A 13,802-nucleotide genomic window follows, 5' to 3' on the forward strand; every position below is an offset into this window, starting at 1 on the left:
GAAAATTTGTACCTGCATTGGAATGACAGTGGTGCCATACACACGCACATAAGGAATATATATATATATATATAAAAGATTCTGTTACGATACATACGTAACAATTTGTCGTCATTGACGTAGTGGTGAACTTACCTATCCCAATAATTTAATTAATTGTTAGATTTGCAATTTAATCAATTGATAATAGTTTACTATTATCAAGTTGATAAATTATCTTAATTTATTTATCAATATGCTAAGATTAGCTTAATGCATTCAATTTAATTTGCTTTAATAATAGCATCTGTTGTTTAAATTATAACACAATTAATAATTTCTCAGGACTTTTAGTTAAGTTTTTTTATTTCACGTCTGTATAAAATAATGTAGTCTTTAATGGTACTTTTAATAGCTTTAGAAGATCACTAACCGGGAGGACAACAGAACCTGTTTGCCTGTATATCTGATACTTCAGGTCTGATGAGCTTCTACATCAGCTATTTTATAAACAACATTTCGAATATTCACTTTATTTTAATTTCTACTTATGTTTTCCATATTAACAAAAAGGCGCCCGTTGGTAGCAAGATTGTTAGTCTTTATACATAATTCGAGCATATTATCATTATACACATATAAACTCAGCTTATATATTTTATAAATATACTATTGAGCGGCGCAGATATTAATCTGCCACAGATAATATAGATTTCGATAACATGTCCACATTTCACAAGTATCCTTTAAGCTGGAATCAACTATACTCATTCACAAAAGATTATTGAAATTGTATTTCAGAAGTAATTGCACGTGTAAGGGAGCACGATCACACGTGATTTATTTAGTTAAGACTAAATTATTCACTACTGCCCGTAAACGTACACCAATCAGGATCGCCTAGGGCTTGGAAATTTAGTTTTAAATACAGTTTTGCTGCGTTGTCGTTGCCCACTGCGCAAAAGGCCACAACATACTTGTCATCTTTTATTAAAATATCTGATATCATTTTCAGAATCAGTTCTCCATAACCCTTTCTCCTTTCTTCTTGCAAAGTATACAAATGTAGCAGAGATCCCGATTCCCTGATTAGAACCCAAGATATTAGCTTTCCATTCCTGAATAAACCATATCCCAATTTCGCCTTGATTAGTATTTCGAATAGGAAGTCACAGTCGGGATATCTATGTGGCCAGGTAGAGGCGACTAGGTTTACGTATTCCAGCGATAACAGGTCGAAAGATAATCCTTGAGGTAACCTGGAAATGGAGATTTATAGCATTCAATTTAAGAAAAAGAATATTTTGATTGCTATAGAAGCGAAATGAAACATTTACTATACAAATTACTGAAGACAAAGTACGTATAAAAATAATCAATCAATCAAATCATTTTTAACCGACTTCAAAAAGGAGGTGGTTATCAATTCGGCCGGTATATTTTTTTTAAATTATGGAACATGGGTACAAACAGGTGGGCATACAATCATAATTTAAATATGTGCGGATCTTTTAAATACTCTAGCGAATTGCAATACGATGCAAAAATTTATAAGAACTTGTTTCATATATGTTGCTAAATTATTCGAATAATAATTGCATTCAAATGCATCGTGGCTCGATGCACTTACTTTGCGTTGACCTCTATAAACTAAACAAAAGATTTACTTCATCGTTATCTACTTACGTCACATCAAACAATGGTGATGTTTTATCTAACACATATGCTATAGACGGTATAATGTACAGAATAACTAGGCGTTTGTAGTGTATGACCCGTTTAATACAGGCCACCACATGTTTAGGCGCGAAGGGAACATCTATCTGCCTCGTCCAGTCAATAATATTAGTAGTTGTCAGTGCATCCTCTAGTTTACCGGTGTCATCACTGGCACATTGAACTATGATTTCATAGCACTTGTACTAAAACAAAAAAAAAAAACAACTATGTTGAATAATTGAAACTTAATTGATACTTGAATAATTAAAATTATATACAAATTAGTAGGTGCTAGTATATAATTAGACTTGATTTACTGTGCAACTATCTGATTTTTTTACTTTCTATGACGATATATAATACCTTACTATTTAATAATATTTAACTTTTTACATTAATCAATTCGACTACGTTCCTACTTTAAATTTCAAAAGCGAAAGCTAGTGATAGTCTTTAGTATCAATTATTTAATTCATAATATATAATTTTATACCTTTACATTGAGAGCAACCATTCCATTATTCACATTCCCGAACGGGCAATAAACTTTGAATCCATAATCGAAGCCGCGCTGCATTAAGAACTTTTCCCGTTCCAAAACCATAAATCCAGAGATACTTCTTGGCCAATCAGCTTTGAAAACATCTTCTAGTTCAGACCACTTCTCTACTGGAAGCAACTGTAAAGGTTCCTCGACCATTGTGATTTATTTTATTCGCTTTAAACATCCGTACACGCGGACCTCCCGCACAGTTCTGGCTCTAGTGAAGAAAATCAGCTGTATTATCTATAGCACGTGCCACAAATCTATCCTCTTACGATGCATCACAATTTGTAGTCATCAAGGTCGTGTGGTAGCACTTATTTATCCCAATACATTTGACGTTAGTGTTAAAATTTTTCTTATTTACTAATTTTTAAATGAAAAGACCTTTATTAGATGTATTAATAACTTGTATATTTTTATTTTTTGATTATCTAAGTATAACAAGATATAATTTTGATGTAGTTGGTGCAGAGTAACTGGTAATACTTTGATCCTCCTCAAAGATATTTAACAGCTTTTTTATTTTTGGGTGTTTCTAGCTATTTTTTGTTAGTTTTTTAGTACATATAAAATTCTTATTTAGTTGACCGACTTTATTGTTTATTAAAAAAATCTCATAAGAGTTCAAAGAGAGTGTATATTACACTAAACCAATTCTAAACGATAGTTCTTCTTTTGTTTAAAATAATTTTTTACAAGACGTTTGCAAGTAAAAACAAATAGTAATAAATCTACGTAAATTACTTTAAAAATCACTTTATCCGGAAAACATGTACCGATAAGTAGTATGAACGCCTCGAAAATTAAGTTTTTGGTAAATTTTTGACGCATTTACGTTATCCACCAAACAATAAGCTACTACATACTTCCCATCTTTGATTAGAGCGTTTGATATCAACTTTAGAAGTAAGCCTCCATAACCTTTCCCCCTTTCTTCTGGTAAAGTGAAAAAATGTGACAGAGATCCCATTTCACTAATAAGAACCCAGGATATTAGCTTCCCCTTCTTGAATAAACCGTATCCCATCTTTGCCTTGATTTGTAGTTCAAAGTAGAAATCCGAGTTTGGGTATCTGTGCGGCCAGGTAGAGTTGATTATGTTGACATATTCTAGTGATAATAAGTCGAAAGAAAATCCCGGAGGTATTCTGAAAATGAATATTTGGAACAATTATCATTTCCTGAGTCAACAGATTTTTAAAAATCGTAAGTATGTAAGTGTTTTACATTCATTAAGTACATTTGTGTATAAGTGTCTCTCTAATTCCACAACCTTCAATCTAGAACAGAGCAGCGCTTAATACTTATTATATAACAGAAATATGTTTGCCGGTTTCCTTTACTTACCTTGACCTTCCTGCTTCGTATAGCGTTGCAGCGTTGTGGATTTTGACCCATAAAAGTATAATTTTTAAGCGATTAATATATCCACTTACTGAACATTGAATAGGGGTGATGCCTTATCCAACACGTATGTCGTAAACGGCATCGTGCGGAGAATTACCAGACGCTTCTCTTGTATGATTCGTCTAATGCAACTCATAACATGCTTCGACGCAAAGGGAACTTCCATCTTCTTCGTCCAGTCAATAAGATTCGTTGTTTTCAGTGCATCTTCAAGCTTACTGGTGTCATCATTGGGGCAGTGTACTACGAGTACGAAGAATGTTTTCTGTAATGTTACAGGAAACATATTTTCTTACTGTTAAAACAATGAGTTCAAATATTTTTCATCAGACAATAGGAGGTTCTGGAGGGTATTGGATCGGTTATAACTCGCGTTAATTAAGGAAGGTCTAGCTGTTGGTTATCAAAGAATGGTCATATGCGTAAAATGTAATAGATATAGAGTATTTGATATCGATTTTTTAATATACAAAAACTTCTGACTGATCTTAGCCACTAATCAGTATCTCTTACCACCAATCAGCATATCTGTTGCATTAGGCATCAGCATTCACGGAGTGGACGTGTCGATGGATCAAAACGAATGGATTAAAAGTTGATGAGAATCTACCGAAAAACTATAGTACCTACAGGAACATACCTTTATATTAAGAGCAACCATCCCATTGTTCACGTTCCCGAAGGGGCAGTAAACCTTGAACCCGTAATCAAGGCCGCATTGTAATATGTACTTTTGTCGTTCCAAAACCATAAAACCTGTGATACTTCTTGGCCAATCAGTTTTGAATACGTCTTCTAATTCAGACCACTTCTCCACGGGAAATATATGCAGTGGCTCTTCAATCATGGTGATAAGATACTTTGGTATATTTATAACAGGAAGCGGTATAAACGTCTGTTCTTGCAACTCTCTCGTCTCTAGCTGGTCTAGCTGAATTATCTATAATACATTCTGTATTTATAATACTATTAATTGGATATCGGTTAGTAATGTTATTGTTATTATTCCGCCTACTTTTATATCGGGCAATATATATGAGTTAATTAAATTAAAGTGGTTGTCTGTTATTTTAATAATTAAGTTCTTGCTTTTTCCATTTTCTATTATTTCTGATTTGAACAAGCCATACAGTCATTTGTATTTTCTTATGTTTCATGATATGGTTTTTGTCGAGTTGATCTTGGACAATACTGATCCTATTTGGTATTTTCGGATGATCGAAGTTTTATAAGGCATTACAAGATTTTTTAAAAAAAGTTAGGGATTTTGTGTAAAATACCTGTTTTATATAATATTTATTTTTAGCTTCAACCACATTGACACTTCTTTGTTACTATTAAAATGATTAAATTGATATTTAGACCCGAATAGATAAGAATGCAACTCTGATATAATGATTGCATGCAACGATACAGAAGTGATATAAATTATCAGGTATAACCAAATAAAGTTATCTCAGTGATGATAAGAGTACGTTTTAATTTATATTTTCATGTATTATATCGAGTATTATTCAGCTGATGTTAAAAAGAGGCCGAACAAGTTTTACAAATCGTATGTACTTAGAATTTGGCAAGTATTTTGAATACTAACTAATAACATCACAGACAGACACTCCAATGTTATTATTAAGCGATACACGCTATACGTTTAATTATCTTTTTAATTGCAACGATAAAAGATCAATTGCTTCTAAATATACATTAAAAGGTTGCCCTTTGGCATTGTGAAATGTTATTAATGAATTTGTTTTTATTAAGAAATAAAATAAACAAGATGTCTTTTCTATTTTTCTTTATTTAATGTAATCCAATGATCCAGCCCAATAATATCAAATCCTAGTTTCAAAAACAATTTCTTTGGGGCTTCATTGCCATATATAGTGTACGCCAGAACGATTCTTCCTTTTCGTCTGAGGTCATTTGCGACATATTTGATAAGAAATTCGCCATAACCACGTTTTCTGTACTCTTCCAACGTGAAGAGGTGAGCCAAGGCACCATGCATGTCCACCGAGATCCATGACATTGGCTTGTCATCTTTATCTGAATAGAGGACATATGTCATGCCATTGTTCATCAGTACTTCGAAGAAGAGATGGGTGGTCCCACTGTGGTATGACCACGTTTTGTCGATTAACGGAATGTGCTTGGGTTTTAGTGGACCCACATAAGATTCGGGTGGATGTATGCTGAAAGTATAAGAAATTAATTAGTATTAACTGTAAAGATGAATTGCTAAATTCGTTATAAAGTTCTCAAAAGTAGTTACCGAGCGTAATTTGACATTGTAATAGAGTATATGGATATAGTATATAGATATTCTTGTTATTCTAAGAATATAGGCAATAGCATAATGAGAGGTTAATTATGATAATGATAAATCGAAGTTATGTTTAGATACTAAGGCAGAAGAAAGATAATTAAATGAAGTAGTAATAAGATAATTTTAATATAGTTAAATATAAATATTATGAAACTTTATAGTTTGCGATAAAGGGCAGAAATAGGTAAGCTACCAACTTTACTAAAATTAGAAATTTTGCATATTAATGTATTCGTATCGACGTAACATACAAAATGTAATAAAATCGTGGATGAGACTTGTGCAATTTGTACATTTACCTTAAATCATAAAGCGGCTTGGTATTATCTAGAACATATTTACAAGCTTTTGTATAGGTCTTACAAATTCCTAGCCGTTTTTGCAATCTTTCAAGGCACTCTACCACCTCAGGATGAGCAGAGGGTACCACAACAGACCTATTCCAATCAACAACATTAGTCTTTTCCAAGGCTTCTTCTATTTTTGCTATATCATTTATTTGGTGGATGAGAAGTTGGTAGTAACCGAACTGTAAAATGAATGTTAGTTAAGTCTTGTTATGAAAATAAATATCTAAATATATTAATCGCGATAGAGTATTCCTCTCGAAAGCGCGCTCTTTTGACATTTTTCTAGAAGCTTCATTTTTTTTTAAAACGTAAATATGCCCTGTGATAAACCGATCAATGATCGACAGGCAGACATAAAATAATTAAAAATAAACATTTTAGTACGGTGAAAGTAAACGCTAAAGAATAATAAGGATTAAATATGAGAATATGATGTGTTTTTAGTCAGTCAGTGTTGTTAATATCATTTTATCGTACCGAATCACAGATTGCTACCATGCCATTGGATATATCTCCGTCCGGGCAGTATACTTTGAAATTGGTAATATCGCTTATTGCAGGATTAGCTATCTGAGTATCGAGAGCGCAATAAGCCGCCGCACCTCTCGGCCATACAGTCTTGTAAAGGTCTCGAAGCTCCGGCCATTTATTTCTCGAAATTTCGACTAATCCCATGCTGAAAAATCAAATTGGTGCGTTATTTAGTTCTTACATTGTTTTAGTTTTGCGCCGTAGTTATTACAAATTTATGTCGTCTTTATCATTGTTATGATTACGATCTTACCTTGTTCTCTAATTTTAATACTTTGTCATCGACTTTGTTTTATTTCAGTCTTCCAAAAGGTATTTAAAAAGTTCTAAAAATAAGTCATGTTCAGTTTATGTAATTTTATTATTGATATTTTAGACGTATTGATGCTATTTAAATGAAATATCGAAAGCATTTTCTTAATTATATCGTGAATATCATTAACTTGTTTTGCAAAGTCGGTTTTCAGAAATCATAAAAACAGTTGAATCTTACTTCTATAATTCTTATATTTACCTGCAAACAAAGAATTATTCTAGTCCATTGAAATGTTACATTTTTTAGGCCTTAGTGTGCATTTGTCAGAGGACGCAATTTTATTTTTTTAATGTGTAGGGGGGGTCAGTAGAAGCTTAAGTTCAAGTTTGTGGGGTCGGCACCCTTGTCCCCCGGCCGCCATCTTGGAAAAGGGGGTGCAAAGGGTTTTCGCGCTGTATCTCGTAAACTAGTTACCCTACAGAAAATTTAATCAAACATAAAATGTAGCAAATTAAATTTCCTACAATTTTATTTCTATTATTTTTTATCGTCAAGTGACCAACAAAAAGTTATAAACAAAAATAAATGAAAATTTTGTAACAAATTTCCTTTTGGAGGTTATAACTTTTTTTCAGTTCATTTTACAATAAAATGACATCACAGCAATTTTGTAGAGGGTTTTTCAACGAATAATTTCCTCTATATAATTGTTTCATTTTATTTATTTATCTAGGTTTTACAGCGCTCCAAACTTGAACGGATTCTCGAATGCTCATAGGGATGCAATAAAAACTAAAAATTAGGCTTACTTTTCTATCTATATTTTTTTTATTCATACAATTTATTATGATCTTAACATTCCTATGCTATTATTAAACTATGTTTGACCCTTTTACCCACCACCTATGAGGTAATCCACGGGCAATTTCTAGACAAAATAATGTTATTTATGATTCATTTTTTCGTCTCTTTATATGGCGGAAATAAAGACGATACTCTAGACACTCTGCGATACAAACGATTTGCTAAGACAGTGACAAAAAATGCATTTAATCTCTCTTCACTTCCTCCAACACAAGATGCAGCCCGTTTCCACAGTTTCCGAGTGTATCACCAGATTCAGTTATGGCTCGGTAAATATTGTGATCCAGAAGAATGGGGCTGGAAAAAGCATGGAAAATTTTGGATGCCAATCCAAGCTTCCAAGCCTTCAGCACCCCCCGAGCTTATGAAATTAATCTTTTGCAGATGCAAAGGAAATTGTGGAAGTGCGTGCGGTTGCCGAAAAGCAGGCCTTAAATGTTCACCAGTTTGCCTCCATTGTGGTGGTGAAAGCTGCAGCAACATCGTGGACATATCAACATTACTTGAAGAAAATGAATTAGAAGATGAATTACCGACAATGATGCCAATACCAACTCCCATTATACTACAAAAATTCACCTCGGATACTGATTCAGATTTTTTCTCGCAGCCTGGACCATCGAAGAGAATGAAAAAATAATAACTGATAGACATTTTTCAATATATAATAATAAATAACATTATTTTGTCTAGAAATTGCCCGTGGATTACCTCATAGGTGGTGGGTAAAAGGGTCAAACATAGTTTAATAATAGCATAGGAATGTTAAGATCATAATAAATTGTATGAATAAAAAAAATATAGATAGAAAAGTAAGCCTAATTTTTAGTTTTTATTGCATCCCTATGAGCATTCGAGAATCCGTTCAAGTTTGGAGCGCTGTAAAACCTAGATAAATAAATAAAATGAAACAATTATATAGAGGAAATTGTTCGTTGAAAAACCCTCTACAAAATTGCTGTGATGTCATTTTATTGTAAAATGAACTGAAAAAAAGTTATAACCTCCAAAAGGAAATTTGTTACAAAATTTTCATTTATTTTTGTTTATAACTTTTTTGTTGGTCACTTGACGATAAAAAGTAATAGAAATAAAATTGTAGGAAATTTAATTTGCTACATTTTATGTTTGATTAAATTTTCTGTAGGGTAACTAGTTTACGAGATACAGCGCGAAAACCCTTTGCACCCCCTTTTCCAAGATGGCGGCCGGGGGACAAGGGTGCCGACCCCACAAACTTGAACTTAAGCTTCTACTGACCCCCCCTACACATTAAAAAAATAAAATTGCGTCCTCTGACAAATGCATACCCAAATGTAACTTTTCAATGGACTATTCGCAGTTTTGATTACACAATTTTCGTGACATTATATTAATCATTCATCTTAAATTTTTAAACAGTATTTTTATGATAAAAATGTATTTTTTATTTATGAAAACATTGTAAAAATCTATGCATCGTCCTGGATTTATCAACTTGCTAGCAATACATACCTAAATAGGTACAATCAACTTTCAATCATTTAGATAATATGTATGATTGCAAAACATAATTTACTCGTATTCGCAATATGTTTGTAGGCACATAATATGAGTATGTGATCGTATAATTTTAGTAACCATGAAACACTGAGCTACCTCTAGGTGTAAAGGTCGTTGGTTCAAAAAAACAACACAAAAACGAAAATGTCCAATTAATATACAGAACAGTAATAACAACATTAGATAATTTTTCTTAACCACAGATAAAACATGAAAATCTAGAAAGTTATGAAACAAGACGTTAATTATCATAAGTAAGAAATTATTGTTGATAATAAATATTCATCCAATTGCGAGTTGCACACGTTACATTATGTAATTATTAGAAAAAATATAGATAATGCTCAATACTTTTTGTTGGTTAATATTTATTAATCTACCTAATGCCATCTGTGCAGAACATAGCGAAACTATTTTGCTTGCAACGTTCAATAGATGGTGCCACACGTAGCAAGTATCGATATTAAATTAAAAAGGATGAACGGCGAATAATTGGAAAGGTGTGAAACATTTATAAACAATTTATACATTTGATTGAGTGCTATTTATTATCAGTTATTCTTAAAGCGAATAACCGTTTCACCTAATTAATGGATATGTAGGTACTGCTAGTACTTAAACATTAATAAATTTGGTTGTAAATTATGACGTCATCATCATCAACCCATTACTGTCCCACTGCTGGGCACGGGTCTCCTCTCAGTAGGATTAGGCCATAGTCTACCCCGCTGGACAAGTGCGTATTGGTAATCTTCACATAACTTAGAAAACTTGTTTTTTTTTAAAGATTTCTCAGATATGCAGGTTTTTTACCTCACCGTTCATGTTTTCCTTCACCTTTTAAGCAAGTGATAATTAATTTCTAATACGCACAAAACTGAAAAATTAGAGGTGCGTGCCTAGGATTTGAACCTCTGAACTCCTCGACCAATAGGCAGAGTTTCTTTATCACTAGGCTATCACTGGTTTTTACTGACTGAATTATGATATAGTTACATATTTATGCAATAAATATTTTTATTTAATTTACGGAAAGGGTGATGCTGAGTGGCATTTAATCTGAAAACTATAGTCAACATATCCTAAATATTCGACACCTCCTGTCGAACAAAAATCCTACCGTACGGTATTCACACGATCATTTATTCCGAAACTTCGAACATGAACTATAAACCCGCATGAGTCCCGCCGAAGTCGTCCAGTCACGTACGTTGAAAGTAAGTTCGTAGCTAAATAACATTATACTGAGAAATACTGAGACGGTGGACTTGCCGTAAGCCTTGTCCTCCCTAACGATAATGCTAGCTTTTTTATTGTGAACTAGGTATCTATTATATGTGAATGAGCACGCATTCTTATGCGCCTGCCAAGGAAAGGTTATTTATTTTCTTGTAGAGGACATTCTTTATAATATCAGTCTTTATGTGAGTAACAATTTATAAAAAGTGTTTCATTTGATTGAATGTCATATATTATATTATTATTGGAATGACCGTTCCACGAATCGAAAAGTATAATGTGACTACTTATTGAATTATATTTTAGTTAACATTGATTGCAAATTATGTTTCAGTTAATATTAATTATAATTATACAATACATAATTGTAGGTTATTTACGAAGATAACAACGACGCATACATCGTTGACATTTAATCTGAAAAGTATAGTCAACATGTCCTAAATATTCGAAACTTTCGTCTCGAACAAAAATCCTACCGTACGGTATTCACACGATCATTTATTCCGAAACTTCGAACATGAACTATAAGCCCGCATGAGTCCCGCCGAAGTCGTCCAGTCACGTACGTGGAAAGGAAGTTCGTAGCTAAATAACATTATACTGAGAAATACTGAGACGGTGGACTTACCGTAAGCCTTGTCCTCCCTAACGATAATGCTAGCTTTTTTATTGTGAAGTAGGTATCTATTATGTGTGAATGAGCACGCATTTTTTATTTTCTTGTAGAGGATATTCTTTGTAATGACATTCTTCAATAATGGCAGAGGCAAACTTTGCTGGTTATGGCTCTCTCGTATTTGGCCATCAACACCGCGCAGGCAAAATGCGTATTAGAAGACTTCACATATCATTGAGAACTTTTTTATAAGACCTTATGTATACAGGTTTCCTCGTGATGTTTTCCTTCACCGTTGTAGTTAGTAATTAATTTCGTATATGCAATAATTTTGAAAAATCAAAGCTGTCTGGGATTGCGAACCTCGGATCACTCGATTGAAAGGCTGCATTTCGGCATCGGGCTATCACTGCTTATCACTGCTATTTTTTAAGCAAGATTCAAATTTAAGACTAAAATCTTCTACTAAACACCGCCCTAAAATAAATGCCTTGTTTTATCATCTTGTAACTATCTAAACTGTGGGTACCCGTCCCCAGCAGTCTATAATAACACCAGACAAAACTGATGCAGTTTATTTTGAGCTTATCCAACGTTTTTAAAAGCCTAGGCCAACGAATTGTAAAAGTCTAGGCTAGACGATGACCCAATTTTAGAAGATAAAGTCGATTTCACTGGTTCTCAATACAATACTGTAACAACAAGTGTGGCATGCCAGTTGGCATTGTAACGAACTTCTAAATCACGACGCGATAGTTGCTGTTACACACTTTTTTATCGTGTAGAAGAAATAAATAGACGCAAAGTTATATAGCCGCTATTGCTGTAGCTTAGTCGGTCTTACATTTTTTTTTGTAATTTAAGATTAGAATGTAAAATGAGCTTGCTGTTCATCTGGTGATAAGTGTGGTAAGTGACTTGTTGGTGGATGATAATTGATTAATCTTATATATAAAATTCTCGTGTCACAATGTAAGTTACCGTACTCCTCCGAAACGGCTTTACCGATTTTCTCCTAATTGATTTTTGCATATTCAGTTCTGAGAATCGGCTACTATCTATTTTTCGTACCCCTAAGTGATAAGGGTTGTTCATCCTTAACATTTTTTTATTTATATGGCAACACAACGTTTGCCGGGTCAGCTAGTATAATATATATTTCTGCAAATGGTGTGAAGTCTTAACGTATACGAGTAAATAACTATTTTGTATTATTGCGCGCTACGTTATTCGTTTAATATATTTTCTACTTTTAGTCCGTTATAAAAATGTCGTAAGTGTATTAAAGGATATATCTTCTCAATATTTATTTTAATTCATTATTGTTTTTTTTTTCCTTGGGAGTTTCAACCTTTTTTTGTTATGACGTGTTTAAAATTTCAAGTTCCTAGCTCACTTGGAAGGTAGCGTACAGTTGCCTGCAAAATTCCACCCGAAAAGACAAGACCCAAGTAAAGTTAATAAAAACGTTGTAAACTAGATGATAAGTATAGTAGAATGAAGTCACGATGTAATGTCAAGGATGTCATATTTCCACTGGAATGAAGGAATGAATTGCCCATAGGCATTGTCCATGAAATGTCAAGAATCTTTATTATTTCTATTAAGTTCTTGTACGTTAAGTCTTTGTGACGCTCTTTTATGTTATACGCTTTTAAAACTAAGGAACTAGAAGAAATGAAGGGTAATGGGTTATATATAAATAAGTTATTGTGTACGAGGTTAATATAATATATAAACAATTTTGTGCAACAATTAATAGCAGTCGCTTCTGAATATTTGTAATTTTTCTCAAATAACAGTATTATGTTGAATGGAATGTTCTTTGGTTATAGGCATAGATGTATAACCTTGTTATTGGTTATAGGTATATTGGTATAAGCTACCTAAAACCCATCTCAAATGTGTTGATGTGTGTGTTAGTCCATTAATTTAAGGATAAATTAAAAAAACCCAAAAAGGAGCTCGAGCTCCCCTACTATACTTGCATCAAGACACAAGGAAGACATTAAAAAGAGAAGAAAAAATCTAAAAGATTAAAATCTGTTAAGCTGCTGAAAGAAGCAAGACCACTACTGGAAGTGACATAAACCCATTTATTTTAAAATTACCCAGGATAACATGCCTGCATGAAGCTATGCGGGACCGCTTTGATGGCTATAAAGTCTTATATAAAATACTATGGCTTTAAACGAAGATACGGAAGTTGCTAGTAAGCACTAAATGCTTCGAGAATTAACTGTTACCGCTAGTCAAGATTTCGTCAACTTGGATATTAATTACGAGAGGAACTTTCCGACATGCGCTTGAATTTTCTAAACAAAAGCTTTCAACGCTTAGACCAGGGTAAGGGTTTAGATAGGGCAGATATTATTTCTTTATTTAGAGAATTGCCAGATCGAGGTTCGAACTTGAAACTCTTT

At 33.1% G+C, this 13,802-nt stretch overlaps 2 protein-coding genes across 4 annotated transcripts; both read right to left on the minus strand.

Annotated features, from left to right (window-relative positions):
• Positions 1 to 154: 154 nt before the first annotated feature.
• Positions 155 to 2,452, minus strand: LOC140752256 (uncharacterized). Its single transcript, XM_073086478.1, has 3 exons — positions 2,192 to 2,452; positions 1,666 to 1,901; positions 155 to 1,238 (listed from the first exon to the last, which is right to left on the minus strand). The coding sequence occupies exons 1-3, from the start codon at positions 2,396 to 2,398 to the stop codon at positions 839 to 841; spliced, it is 843 nt and encodes a 280-aa protein (XP_072942579.1). The 5' UTR covers positions 2,399 to 2,452; the 3' UTR covers positions 155 to 838.
• A 2,982-nt stretch (positions 2,453 to 5,434) lies between these two features.
• LOC140752356 (glycine N-acyltransferase-like protein 3) lies at positions 5,435 to 9,731 on the minus strand. Of its 3 annotated transcripts, none has more exons than XM_073086621.1 (5): positions 9,618 to 9,731; positions 7,113 to 7,185; positions 6,806 to 7,004; positions 6,278 to 6,507; positions 5,435 to 5,844 (listed from the first exon to the last, which is right to left on the minus strand). In XM_073086621.1, the coding sequence occupies exons 3-5, from the start codon at positions 7,001 to 7,003 to the stop codon at positions 5,439 to 5,441; spliced, it is 834 nt and encodes a 277-aa protein (XP_072942722.1). In that variant the 5' UTR covers position 7,004; positions 7,113 to 7,185; positions 9,618 to 9,731; the 3' UTR covers positions 5,435 to 5,438. The 3 variants fall into 3 exon arrangements, with proteins under 3 accessions (XP_072942722.1, XP_072942721.1, XP_072942723.1); XM_073086620.1 differs by lacking the exon at positions 9,618 to 9,731 and adding an exon at positions 9,474 to 9,611; XM_073086622.1 differs by lacking the exons at positions 7,113 to 7,185; positions 9,618 to 9,731 and adding an exon at positions 9,474 to 9,617.
• Positions 9,732 to 13,802: the final 4,071 nt, after the last annotated feature.

The sequence above is a fragment of the Epargyreus clarus genome, unplaced genomic scaffold (assembly GCF_041222505.1).
Source record: "Epargyreus clarus isolate Ecla_fem2 unplaced genomic scaffold, WU_Ecla_fem_2.2 ptg000024l, whole genome shotgun sequence".
NCBI classification, from domain to species: Eukaryota; Metazoa; Arthropoda; class Insecta; order Lepidoptera; family Hesperiidae; genus Epargyreus; species Epargyreus clarus.

Bases quoted from the DNA above. Each gene is read 5' to 3' on its own strand.
- LOC140752256 (XM_073086478.1), bottom strand. From the start codon at position 2,398: ATGGTCGAGGAACCTTTACAGTTGCTTCCAGTAGAGAAGTGGTCTGAA. The intron at 1,902-2,191 runs GTATAAAATTAT...TTTTTGTTTTAG, and splicing joins TGGTTGCTCTCAATGTAAAG to TACAAGTGCTATGAAATCAT. The intron at 1,239-1,665 runs GTAAGTAGATAA...CTCCATTTCCAG, and splicing joins TCACCATTGTTTGATGTGAC to GTTACCTCAAGGATTATCTT.
- LOC140752356 (XM_073086621.1), bottom strand. From the start codon at position 7,003: ATGGGATTAGTCGAAATTTCGAGAAATAAATGGCCGGAGCTTCGAGAC. The intron at 6,508-6,805 runs GTACGATAAAAT...TTCATTTTACAG, and splicing joins TGGTAGCAATCTGTGATTCG to TTCGGTTACTACCAACTTCT. The intron at 5,845-6,277 runs GTAAATGTACAA...TTATACTTTCAG, and splicing joins AAGCCGCTTTATGATTTAAG to CATACATCCACCCGAATCTT.